Genomic DNA, 13,842 nt, shown 5'->3' on the forward strand with positions numbered 1-13,842 from the left:
ACTTTCTCCATCCTTAAATACACAAGCACAAAAGCAAGGAACCCTAGTGTCTCCTTTTTTCCAAGTGATTTTTTCATAAAAAAATATTGACCACCATAATTTTTTTTTTTTTCTGAATTGGAAATAGCTTGAGTTAATGAATAAGTTACCCTGAAAATAAACTGCTGTAAAATTATATACATATTTTTGTTACTAGAGCAGTTTAAAGATTAACCATCAAAATCTTTTAGGTATGAAGTATTCATTGAACTGTTTGCAACAAAAATTAGCTAAAGTCTTCTTGTGAGTGCACATACTGTATCTCCTCTTCTAAAGCCGTTTTGAAGAGTTTGAGAAGTAGATACTCTTCTCGTTGATTGGAGGCATAGTTGTATAGAGTGAAGATGACTGTATCCATAAACTTGGTTGATTTGTTTTGTGGCATTTGGAAAATCAGCTTCGCCAGATACGTGGGATTAGTCTATGAAACAAACAAATGAATTGAATACTATTGTCCAGGACAAATTACCCCCACCTGGGGGACAGCTCTCTACATTTCTGTTAACACCAAAAGCATTTATGTTGAATCCTGTATATGTCACTTTTCCACCATGGCTTTACTTTTTTCCAAATCCTAATGCATAAGAAACACTGGATACCGCACAATTAGATATCTGTGAGCAGCAACAGTAAGGATTTTATCTGTAGTCTCCAAACAGTACCTCTGTGCATCAGGTCTATGTATCTGATGACAATGACAATTTAACAAGCGACAATGGCTATCTACCAAGATGACATTGCATAACTACATGTCCACTTAAGTATTAGAGGGTGTCTGTCCTGGAAAGATCTAAAATTCTTCTAGAAAAACTTCAATGGGATGAGATAAAAAGAGCATAAGAACAGATGCATTATATGAACTTCCTTTCCATCACATATAATGCATGGTAATAATGACAGTAATTTACGTGGACTAAAAGATACATGGAAGAAAATATTTCTCAGTATGGACTGAAGTTATTCTCAAGAAAAAAAAAGATATTTCTTGCACAGTGTAAAGACAGCAAGGATTTTCTCAATTGCAGGAAATATTGGAAGTTGATCATAGTATTTGCTGCAGTCTGCATACTACTTTGGAAATATTTTCATAAGCACTACTACAACCACTAAAACAGAACAAACAATGTATTTTTAGTTTTTATTCAGCAATTTGCTGCCATGTTAATTTTTACACTAAGATTTACCTGCAAAAGGTAGAATAAATTTTGATACGCCTCCAGTTTTTTTCTTCTCTCTTTACTCAAACCTTTGATACCCTGTTTGTCAACCATAACCATCTCTTCCAGCTGACTTTTGCTCTTTTTGTTAAGTTTCTTATTGTGCAGTACCACATCCTGCAGACAGATGATCAAAAGTCTAGATTATATATCCACAAAAAAAGGCAAATTGGAAAAAATAACATTTTCCCAGCCATGTTAAATGCAATATTCCTCCAAGGGCCTTTATGAGCAACGTCATATATTTGCTGCTCTATTTACTAACCAGTCTTTTGGACATCTTTATCTTGTCACCCGTATGGCTTGACAATAATGATTATGTGGGAAACTTGTTCTCATGTACAGACTCATTCATCATTTAGTTTACAATGAACAAGCTCTCAAATATGATCAGAAATCTACTCCATTCTACCACAGAAAAGATGCATAAAATCTGCCAAGCAATTAGCATAACAAAACGAAGAATGACATTTAGTAGCAAACTGACATACCACTCAGGGCAACAGAACAACCTCAACCACGAGATATTTCAACAAGATTACTTAAGCCATGCAAAAAAACCACTTAATTTACCAGAAATATTTTAACTAACTGAGGGTGACCAAGCACTGGCACAGGTTGTTCAGAGAGACTGTGGAGTCTCCACCCTTGGAGATATTCAAAGGCATGGTCTTGGGCAACCTGCTCTGGGTGGCCCTGCTTGAGCAGGGGGTTGGGCCAAATGACCTCCAGAGGTCCCTTCCAGCCTCAGTCATGCTGTGATTGTGTAATCCTGAGCTCCTTCAACACATGGAAGTGCTTAGTGCATGCTACCAAGAGAGTCTGAACAGAGCCTGCTGACCTGAAGAGTGATTCTGTTTTTCACCAGCAGTCCAATCTTTATATCCATTAAGTTCAAGTCCTTCTCCAGCTGTTGATTGGATCGAATTTTTGTAACCACTTCTTCCCTCAACCTTGTTACTTCCAGTTCTTCTTGAAAGTCTAAATCACTTTGGTCCAAGAGGTAGGCAAATTTGCGCAGGACAGTCAAAGGTGGATTTTCAGCACCAACTATAGGTGAAGTAAATAGTCTTGTTAGTTGACATAATACTGAACATCCGTAAAACCCCCAGAAAACTGATCACTGAGCAGAAAATTTTGGAACTGTAGAGAGAAGTTTATGCCAGTTAGAGCAATATTTTTTTATACTGAGTAAGTACAACTATCCAAAATAGTTTCAGATGTAAAACAATAGGTTTACAAACACTTGCACCTGACTTTTGAAGGGGAATAGGAGACTGAGAAATCACATGTGAAAGTTTAAACAAAAAAAAAAAGCTGAACACAGTAGCATGCTTCTCCCCAAATATACAACTCAACTGTTACCACTTACTTAGTGTTCTGTAGTCCTCCCTGGCTTTGTTTGCTCTGAGAAATGCTTGTATCTTCACAATTTCATCATTCTGGATTAGGCAAAAGAATCTAGTTATAACACATTTCTGCTCAGAAACACACTGCAGAACCTGCACCCTCTTTCCTGAGATTCCCAAAACTGCCCACACAGTCATATTACCCTTTTTTAATGCTTCATGTTCAGAATGGAGAAAAAGGACTTACGTGATCCTTAAAGTATTGCAGTCGTTTCCTGTAAGCTCTCTTTGCTAGCCACATTTTTACCCATGACTGAATCTGAAAATTAAATAAAATTAACTGGAAACTTAACAGACACTGCACAAACTGTTTTGTGTGTGTGTGTTAATCTTGCTTCTGACAGTCCTCTTCTGCAGGCATACTGTTTCATGCTCGGGGCCATAGATGACTGTACCACTGGGCTCCTACGGTCCAGCGACCAGATTAACGGACTTCTACTGAAATAGCAAGTTGAGTTCAAGGCCCTATCACCCATGTGTAGCATTATCTTTGGAAGTAATTCCTATCTTCAAGTCTCAGCTCTCAGTTCTAAACCAGTCTCCTTCAGAGAGAGGAGATCAATATCCCATCTGTGATCTACAACCTGTTCATTACATAGTATTCCATTAGCATCTCAAAAAAGTGAACACTTTTCAGCCACATAGATTTGACAGATTTTAATGAAATAACACACTGCCAGCTCAAATATTTTCTAATTTAGTATTATGGAAAGGGAAGCATAAGGAAATCTCTATTATGAGCCACTCAAGTTCAGCAAAGCCTGATAGAAGCCAAACACAGAGCTTTCAAGAAGCAATTTATTTAAGCTGTCAATTAAACAATTTTTCAACACCATGCAAGTTTCTGGAGCACAAGTTCCTACAGTTTGTGTACCTAGTCTCCAATTCCCATGCAGTGGAAGACCAAGACAAGGGACAAAGCATACTCAGGCCCCAAAACACAGTGGGATCTTACCTTAACAATTGCAGCAACATTGCCTTGAAGCAATTTTAATCTGTCAACATAGCTTTTCCTTTGTTTGAATCCTTTCCAGTAAGCCTATTTTATAAAAGGCAGGAGATCATTATTAAGAAACTGATATTTATTAAAATCTACATACATACCCTAAAACAATTAACAGTCTTTATCTCATAGAGAAAAACTACCATTGCGGTAAAAAGATAACCAAGGTGTAAGTAAGCTTGCCTCTGTATTTTTTAAGGTGCCCTGATACATTTCATGTTAATTTTGGTCAATCTCAGAACAAACACTTTGTTGTCCAATGCCATGTCCTTCACTTCCCTAAAGCCATCTTTATGCTTATCACCAGTACACTCACATCCTTTAGCATCCCAGTCACTGGCTTCATCCCACACAGGGAAGACTCTGCCAGCTCTTGCCAATTAACATCCAAAAACCTAGCTGAACCCCCATTGTTCTTGGGCTGGCCTCCTTCCCAAGTCTCTGGTCTTCCAGAATCACTCAGGGTTATCTTGTACCACTGATAATCACCTTTCAATTCCCTCACTTGTCTCTCCCTTTTCTAGCTCAAAAGTAAACTCTTGGCAAAGAGCCCAACAAGAGGAACAGCACAGATACTCTCACCTCCTTTACTGTATTTTCCCTTTCATCTCTATCCAGCCAATGACACCAGCCTTGTCCTCTACTTGTTTTTCACAAGTCATTTCTATTTTAATGTCCATGGAAAAAAAATCAGAGAACACCTTTATTTACCTACATTGTTGCATATTTTTGAACGTGTTCACAGGCCCTGATTTCCTCAAAGAACAGTACAGTCCTTTACTGGGCTCAGACACTGTGCTAGAAAATGAAAAGCCAATCCCAATGACAGCTGCTAGTAGTAAAAGTATTTACCATCATGAATTGTTAAATTAAGTTCCTATGGATTAAAAAAATCAGTTGTACATTTTTCTATTATTTGAGGGGTGGGAGGGGTGGGTGTTAATGAATTGTTTTTCAAGACTGGAATAAATTGCTTCTAACAGGAAGTGGCTATTTCACCACTTAAAGCCAGTGTGCATGCATTTGTCAGTGTTCACACCCTAAGCAGTTTCCTTAATACTCTTTTCAGAGTTCAGTAAACTGAAGACATCCAAGAAATACTGTCAGAGCCCAAAAACACCAGGGCGTCTGCCACTCCCTACCCAGCTATGACTTCATGGAACAGAGGCAAACCACTTCCAAGTGGGGATAGTCTAGAAAGGAATGTAATTCTTAAGTCATGATTTGCCAAGGAATTTTTGCTTCGATACTCAACAAATATCTTCTGATCTTGTACTGTGCATAGTTAGGTGTACCATGCAAAACCTGAACACCTCAGAATACAGCCAGGGCTATGTATATCTGAGCTTCTCCCACTGAAGCAACTTAGACTGCAGGTGGATATGATCCATTCTTTTAAAACTGGATATTTGATATCTAAAAGCACAACTACTTCAATGAGGACAAAACATATTTGCAGATGTAGAAGTCTGAACTGCTGATAATAGAAACAGGGAGAAAGACCTATTTGAGAATTTTATCAGTGGTAGTAATCAGCCACATCACTTGTCACATGCAGAAAGTTGCCCAAGCCATCTTACCTTCTTGTTCTAGAACAATACCTGTATTTTGATGGCAGATGGTTCCTGGTTTTGAAGGTATGCTTTTCTCTCCTGATAATTTTTTCTGACTAAGAATCCCCTTGCTCGGGCTTGCAGTTCAACAATCAGATTTTCATTAGCAAGCCACAGCTGCTCTCGATTGTAATCTGCTGTAACTTGCCCAACAATGCTCTGTTAAGAGATCATGGAAAAAGGTAATTTAAAAGCAAAAACCAAGCCAAAACCATCCTGGAGTTTGGTCTGTATTCTCTCTATAATCTGTACAGTTTATGTTCATTCTAGCCAAGCCCCTCTGATTTACCCCTAGATTTTAGTCAGTATGAAGAAAGAGCTACTTCGCTACCACTGAATTTTTTATGAGGGGTAACTAAACTCCTTTCAAACCTCAGTTATTCATCTGGGTATGCTATTTTAAGAGAGAGGTCTTTTTATAATTTGGGAGAGTTTAGCATTCCTAATACAAGTTTTTTGTGGAAGTCAGACATCTAGAAATATTAACTGCATCAGGGAGCTCTCTATAGAGAAGCACACTCAAATATTGCTGCAATCAGAATTTTAGGACCTACACTGTGACAAGCTGTTTGTGCAGCTGAGTAAACCTGTAACCTAGATGGGCTGCATCAGAATAAAAAAAACAAATTGCACAGAAGCTTGTGTGATCTACTTTGTTCCAAGTTACTTTTCATGCTAACATAAAACCTCTACAGTAAGGGAGTTTAAGTATCACACTCATTCTATTGACCTTGGAGATGCAAGAATGGTGTTAGATTAGATTTAAACATAAAACAGTGCTTTCACCTGCCCCCAAATACATAATGAAATTCCTTGTCATATACCAATGCAAAGTCCAAACGGTATAAACGGATATGAAAGCAATCAGACTTTCCTCCATCAGCGTCTGTTGGTGGCCATTAAAATGAATGTTGTAACTTCCAGGAAGTCCCTGAATCATTTGTCAGACATCAGACAGGAGGCTGTGCTATGATTATTTGCTTAGGCTTAAGTTGCTGCTATTGTCAGAAGCAGATAATGAACTAAAGTGATCTTCAGTCTCACCCAGCACAGCTTCTTCCCTTCTTATTGCCATGTCTTGCCATCTGTGTCTCAAATGTTTATGATGCATTTGCAACAAAAGCAAATGTTTCAACCACCTACCTGGATTTCTGCACCAGTTAACCATGAAGTTTTTGGTACAACTCCTTCAGGTGCAACACAGGCACTCTCCTCAGTTTCCACATTGTAATAGTAGTCATACCTGTTTTTCATTACAAGTTTAATCCATGGACTTTCATTAGAATCTAAAGGAAATACATACTATTAGTACACATCTGTGCCCTGTTACACTGATAAATCACAGCTCTCCCTACCTATTTCCCATCTCTACATTTGCTGCAAAGCCATTTTACATGTAAACTCACAATATGTCTCATGCCAGTTTGTAGTAAGCATGTTTTCAAAATATTTTATTAGGTGGATCAGGATCATTCTTCTAGAACAAAACAGCTACAAGATTTGTACAGATCCACTGACAGCTTCTCCAAATCCCAGTGTGCCAACTTTGTTCTTGCTCCTGAGACAGTTTGTGCTATATCTTCCATCATCACTCACATAAGTAGAACTGAGACTGTATTTATTAAAAAAATATTGTTCTTGTCTTCTGTCTGAATGCTGGCCTTATTGGCAAGCTTGGATGGGACATTTCCTATATCCATATTGTCTTGTTTAGTACTTTGGTAAACAATGCCGTATCCTGACAGGCAGGAAAAACCTCATTTCCTCATGGACAGAAAGCCCCAGGGTAAAGCTGATAAGGTCAGTTGTGCAAAACGTCCTCTCAATACTCATGTTGCAGGATGAAACATGCCCATCTACTGTAAGAAAGTGTATTACATTGACAAGAACCCTTTTTTTTTTTTTGTTAGCTAATCTTGGCTGCATTAGCTATGACCAGCTTGCAGCTCTAACGTGACAAAACATCCCGTCATCTTGCTGTGGGCAGATTCTAGATCCAGCTTTTGCTGATACCTGCTGCTCTGCCAATGCACAGGGACCATTAATGGGCCATGGAAACTCTGGCAGAGCCTGTCTTGATCTTTGACAGTAACCCCTAAGTGTTAAGTGTACAGACTAACCCTTGCCTGCAACTGTCAGCAGGAAAAAAAAAACCAACCACCAGAGTAATATGGTTTTCTAATGGACTAGTCTATTGACAGACACAGACATGCTGCCCTAAATTCACTCAGAGGCTAGTTTGAGACACTAAAAAGTCTTAGCTAGACTTTGGAAATAGCTAGACTCATTTCTCAGCATGTACTTCACCTGGATGATGTGTGCAACAGTTCACATCATGTCAAAAGTACTTGGACAAATATAATATTTTCTCAAAAGATTTAAAATGAGCAACTGTTTTCCTCAGTTTACAGTGATTTTAGGTAGGCCTTCTGTGTTAGTTTTGTAGTGGTCTCAGTGATACAGACACACGGAACTGTCCTATTCAGGAAAGTTTTTACCTTCTCTGATTTTCAGGTTCTTGGCTTCAGAGAGGTTCCTGAAGTAGATTTCTGCACACTCAGAAATGACTCGTAATCCAAACTTGGACTGCAGTATCATCAGGATTGGCTGCGAATCACCTTTCTCCAAGCTCTTGTTAATCATTGAAGTTCCAACAGCCACTAGGATAAAATAATGACATAGAAAATTAAGTGTTTTATACTCTATATACCCACAACTCTAGCCTCCAGCAACTTTAATAATGGACTTCCAAGGCTGGCATACACAGACAGTATGACATACAGAGCAATTCAGTACTTCACCCATTTGCAGCCTCCTTCATGCTTGTAAGGACAAGTATTTCAGAGAACAGCAGGCTTATTAGATAGAAAACATGCCCTCCACCCAGGCAGCCCATGCAGCCACAACACAACCGAGAGCAATCTGAGGGCATAGCTGCTCCCACATCAAGTAACACACCAGAGCAGGTGTTGAGGATGGCAGGTATACCCCCATGCACCCTGCCCTAACAGACAGGCCATCATCTGTTGATCACTTTGGACCAAAGTCTTGCAACACTAACAGCATCCTAGCCAGAATCCTGAAATGACCCTTTCTTGTCCTTACCCCCTGGAAGCTTGTTTAAAGCTGATACAGCAAATTCATGCCCTTGAGTTTGCCAGAGATGCACCTTTTGCTTCCAGGGCACTGAGAGGTGAATGCTGTGAAGAATGTTCAAACTTTGAGGTTATACAACATTGCCCATACTCTGATTCAGGACTTCCTAAGCATCTTTTGCTTTGTGCAGGTTCCACCATCACCAAAGGCACTTAAAAATGCTTTATACAGTATGTGCTGCTTTAGAAACTGCTGCTCTGTTTTTTTAATGGTATTCTTTCACATCTAAATTCAAGATCCATACACAGAGGAACAAGTGAATAGACATATGACTAGAACATATACATTATGTACTGGCTGAAGTGAACCTGGCTACCTTTGCATCCCACAGCTGTGCTTCACACTGCAGCAACAAACACTTTTCCTTATCTTGTGTATATCCAGATCAATACAAAAAAGATCCCTCCCCACACTCAGTGCTCTGAATCACAGAATCATTCAGGTTGGAAAAGACCCTTGGGATCATCGAGTCCAACCATCAGCCCTACTCTACAAAGTTCTCCCCTACACCATATCCCCCAACATCTCATCTAAACGACCCTTAAACACATCCAGGGATAGTGACTCCACCACCTCCCTGGGCAGCCTATTCCACTGTCTGACCACTCTTTCTGTGAAAAACTTTTTCCTAATGTCCAGTCTGAACCTCCCCTGTTGCAGTTTAAAGCCATTCCCTCTTTTTCTAATGCTAATTACCTGTGAGAAGACACCAGCACCAACCTCTCTATGATGTCCTTTTAGGTAGTTGTAGAGAGTGATGAAGTCTCCCCTCAGCCTTCTCCTCCTCAAACTAAACAGTCCCAGCTCCTTCAATCGCTCCTCACAGGATTTGTTCTCCAGGCCCTTCACCAACTTCATTGCCCTCCTCTGCACTCGCTCCAGCACCTCGATATCTCTCTCATATTGAGGTGCCCAAAACTGGACACAATACTCCAGGTGTGGCCTCACCAGTGCAGAGTACAGGGGGACTATCACCTCCCTTCTTCTGCTGGTCACTATTTCTAATACAAGCCAGGATGCCGTTAGCTTTCTTGGCCACCTGGGCACACTGCTGGCTCATGTTCAGCTGCTTGTCAATTAGAACCCCCAGATCCTTCTCTTCCACACAGCTCTCCAGCCACACCTCCCCAAGCCTGCAGCGATGCAGGGGGTTGTTGTGGCCCAAGTGCAGGACCTGGCATTTGGCCTTGTTGAAGCTCATCGCGTTGACGTTGGCCCACCAATCCAATCTATCCAAGTCCCTCTGTAGAGCCTCCCTATCCTCATGCAGATCGACACTCCTGCTTAACTTGGTGTCATCTGTGAACTTACTGATGATACACTCTATGTCCTTATCAAGATCATCAATAAAGATGTTGAACAGAAATGGTCCCAACACCGAGCCCTGAGGAACACCACTTGTGACCGGCCACCAGCTGGATTTAGCTCCATTGACCACCACTCTCTGGGACCGTGCATCCAGCCAGTGCTTGACCCAGCAGACCGTTCGCTCATCCAGGCCATGGGCAGCCAGTTTTTCTATGAGAATTCTATGGGGAACTGTGTTGAATGCTTTTCAAAAATCCAGGTAGACAATATCCACAGCTTTTCCCTCATCCAATAGTCAGGTCATCTTGTCATAGAAGGATATCAGGTTTGTCAGGCAGGACCTGCCTTTCATAAACCCATGCTGACTAGGTCTGATCCCCTGGTTGTCCATTATATGACTTTTAATGGCACCCGAGATGACCTGCTCCATGACCTTCCCTGGCACCGAGGTCAGACTGACAGGTCTATAGTTGCCTGGATCCTCCTTTCTGCCTCTCTTGTAGATGGGTGTCACATTTTCCACCCTGCTTACAGGGTAGCAATTACTCCCTCTGCTTACAGAGCTGACCCAAAAGGTACCTACATACGGGAGGCACTGCATGAGACTAAGTTAGCAGGAAAGCATTTCAACAAGAGAAACAGTTTTTCTTTGTGGTTAGTTTGACTGAGGTTGAATGGGTAGCTTTGGCTAGACTGTAACAGATCAATCTCCAAATTCATTGGCAGCCAGCAGAAAAACAAAGCGAATACACAACACCACACCACCACCGTTTGGATTTCTACCAGATAGCATTCTGCTATTTTTCTGTGCTTTGAAACAGATCCCTGCCAAGCATGCACATGCTCCCCATGAGACTGGAGATGACTTTGTACCACAGCTGCGGTATCATGATGCCCAGGCATCTGGCCTTAGCATCAAGGAAGTTGGAAAAACTGGAAAGCCACACATTACCAGCTTACTGCTGCTGGCCCAGGTGGCTCAGCCCTAGTCATACACAATCCCATGTGCCTCATCAACTCTGGTCACCAGTATTTGAATGCTTTTCTTCCTCCTTTTCATCCTATAGTTATGGGTGCTAGAAGCTCTTGTTATAAAGACAAAAGAGCACACAACCTAGCTAAGCATTGTTTCTGTAGGCCTGCTGCCTAGCTTTTTCTCATCATCAGTTATGCATTTGTTTTTTGAAGGAAAATGTAAGAAAAATGTTTAGTAGGGCAAAAACCAATTCAACAGAAATTATTCCTTTCCACTGAAGTGCTAGCAATTATTGCTGCAGCTGTTGCTCTAAAGAAGGGTCATGTGAACACTGTAAAATTATAAGCTAAACAGAGCTTAGCCCTTCCCAGCTGCAAGAGAACTGTGGGCTCCAGTCTGCTCCTGCAGCAGTTGGGTTGCCAGTATCAGATCAACACTGTGAAAGGCTCTTTTCTGCACCCATCCTCCCTTCAAACAGCTATGATATACAAAGATGCAGATGTTTAGTGTGATAAACCTGAACTCTTAACATGGCCAAAGAACTGCTTCTTCCTGTAACGTGGGCTCTCTTATGACAGATCCTGCTTTGACAGATGATCTCGTCCTGCTCAAGACTAAGGTTGGTATTGGTGTCTATTCCTGAAGGCTATACAGCTGATATTTGGCCAATTTCGTTTTGTCCTCCACTTAGATAAGGAATACAATGGTTGAACCGATTCAAGAAGTGAAGCAAACTGCACAAACACCACAAAGAATTAGGAAGCACACCTGCATTTACTAAACACGTCCTCTTAAATAAAGACACAAGATACAGAGTTCTTTACTGACAGGGAAGACAGTTTGTAAAAGTCTTAAAATTTTAATACTGTAGTATTTAATATCTATATAAGGCATAAAAATTAGTTTGGAAGAGATCAAGACTATTTTAGTACAGTTGTCAGTACCTTCTCTTATTTTACTGTTTATTTTATTGCCATTACTACTATTTCAAAAATACACTTTTTTCTGGCTGAAAAATAAGTCTTTGGCTGCCTTACAAAAGTTTTGGAGTGGGACATGGGGAGTTCTTTGCCTTTCAAAAAATAGCATCTCCGAGATAGATCAAAATAAAAGCTTGTTTCCAAGTTGTGATCAAGCTGAACTTCAAGTTTAGAGCACAACATGCTAACTTCCTGAGACAGGATGTTTGTTACAGGAAGTATCAGGTTCTGTGCCATGGGGAAATCTTAAATCTCAGTTTTTAGCTGCAAAACCTTAGAGCTCTTCTGAAGAATGTGCTGTGCTGACACTGCTTCCTTTAAACCCAGAGGGCAGAGTACAGGAGATTAGTAGTTATTTCCACAAGCGACTTGTTAAAACAGTTCTACTGATCATACTTGATTGTGGAAAGCTGTGCATTTACTACAAACACAGAATATATGAAAAGATTTTACTACAACAGCTAGCTAGTATGGTATTGGTATATGGATAATGCTGTGCTAATTTCTGCAGGCCAGGTATGAGATATATTCTTAATGCTTTTACACCAGTGGACACAAATGAGAATGTTTTCAAGCTGCTCTTTAGATTTCATTTACATTTGTTTATAAGCTATGCATTTCATTCCCTTCTCTACACTCAAGATGTTTCCTCATGCCTCTGGGTGGCATTGATAGGAAGCCATTTTTGTCCACAAAAGAAGATATCAGCACTCCTGAGTACAAGAGCTCCACAAGGCTGGACAATATGCGTTCATCTGACCCTGCCTCAGAAAACACAAGTGAGGTGCTTTTCACTACAGATGCGTGACCTACAAAAATACTTCAAGTGTCTTCAGTGTATCTGACTGTTTAAGTTAAGACTGTATTAATAGAGTAAATCAATTCTAAATTAACAGTAATGCTAAATGCAATGTTTCTGTAACGGCCATAGAAGATTTTGTAATCGCTCTGTTTGTTTTCTTCCACCCACAACCTTCCAAGCACTAGCTATTGATATAGCCTGCCTACAAGTAAACAGGCTGCTGCACTGCACTAACGAAGGCTGAATGCAGCACTGCAGGAATGCACCGACTTCAGCAGTTGTATTCACAAGCTCTTAGGGTGCAAACGAAGGTGACACTGACTCACCCCAAGCCAAGTCAAGCAGAAGGTGAACCAATACCCAATGCCAAGCTAACAACCTTGATTGCTCTGTGCTGGTCCCAAGCAAGAACGGGTAGGGACACCACAATTACTTGCCAAAGTTTATTACGTATTATGACTATTTTTCTAAAATTATTATATTCAATCCAAACTTTGACAGAAGGTGTTGACTGCATCCAGTACACAATGCTCTGGCAGGATAAGCCTCAGCATTTTTCCTACAGATTTCTTCCTTTTTACAGATTAGAAGAGCATGCACTTCTCCAAAAAGCATGAGTGATCTTTTTACACTACTTTTAAAGTTAATATAAAATAAAGTTCCTAATTTTTGTTTATTAGCACTTAATAAAAGGCATTATAATGAAATAAGAATAAGCAAAGTTGTAAACACATAAGAATTTGCTCTTACAACATGCATCAAGATTTTAGTCTTATATAAGAGAAATAAGCTCCTGAACAGTATATCCCTTCCCATTCACATAGCTTTCTGTTTCACCTGCTATGTGAAGGTACACTAACACTAGAAATCTTGGTGATGTCAATCTATATAACCAAATCCACTAAATTATTAGCTAAGCCTTAAGGATTACCACTTTAGATATAAACACCACCACCCCTGAAGATCTAAGTCACCCTCATTTCAATATGACAAAGAACATGTATTTGTTTCTTTTGATGTATTTTAAAGGACTGCCACACTTTGAAGTGGAAAAAATAAATAACCAATTTCAGTTTTTCAAAACTAAGAAAAACAGGAGCAATGAGAATGCAGGTTAATGCTTACAGATTGCCACTTCTTTTATATTGTTATTGGCATAATTGATTCCTTTTTGTATTTCATCCAACCACAGAAGTGCTGATTCATCTTGGGATTCCTGGAAAAAGGATAGAGAAAAGCCTTGAAAAAAAAAGAATTATAACAAAAGTTGTCTGAACATACTGATAGAGCTCCAATATACAAGCTCCTCTTGTGAAGCCCTTGGACACTAAAAAGAATT

The 13,842-nt window shown here is 40.0% G+C and overlaps 1 protein-coding gene across 6 annotated transcripts in view; it reads right to left on the reverse strand.

Moving 5' to 3' along the window:
- IQGAP2 (IQ motif containing GTPase activating protein 2) overlaps positions 1-13,842 on the reverse strand; it is a 132,206-nt gene that overhangs the window by 17,659 nt on the left and 100,705 nt on the right. For all 6 annotated transcript variants that reach the window (XM_074855449.1, XM_074855453.1, XM_074855454.1 and 3 more), the window contains 10 exons: positions 13,629-13,719; positions 7,780-7,941; positions 6,425-6,567; positions 5,270-5,440; positions 3,621-3,704; positions 2,853-2,924; positions 2,629-2,698; positions 2,098-2,306; positions 1,224-1,373; positions 297-460 (listed from right to left, as the gene is read on the reverse strand). In XM_074855449.1, coding sequence (XP_074711550.1) covers positions 297-460; positions 1,224-1,373; positions 2,098-2,306; positions 2,629-2,698; positions 2,853-2,924; positions 3,621-3,704; positions 5,270-5,440; positions 6,425-6,567; positions 7,780-7,941; positions 13,629-13,719 — 1,316 coding nt within the window. The remainder of the gene's footprint in view (positions 1-296; positions 461-1,223; positions 1,374-2,097; positions 2,307-2,628; positions 2,699-2,852; positions 2,925-3,620; positions 3,705-5,269; positions 5,441-6,424; positions 6,568-7,779; positions 7,942-13,628; positions 13,720-13,842) is intronic.

This window comes from Strix uralensis, chromosome Z (genome assembly GCF_047716275.1).
Source record: "Strix uralensis isolate ZFMK-TIS-50842 chromosome Z, bStrUra1, whole genome shotgun sequence".
Classification (NCBI taxonomy): Eukaryota; Metazoa; Chordata; class Aves; order Strigiformes; family Strigidae; genus Strix; species Strix uralensis.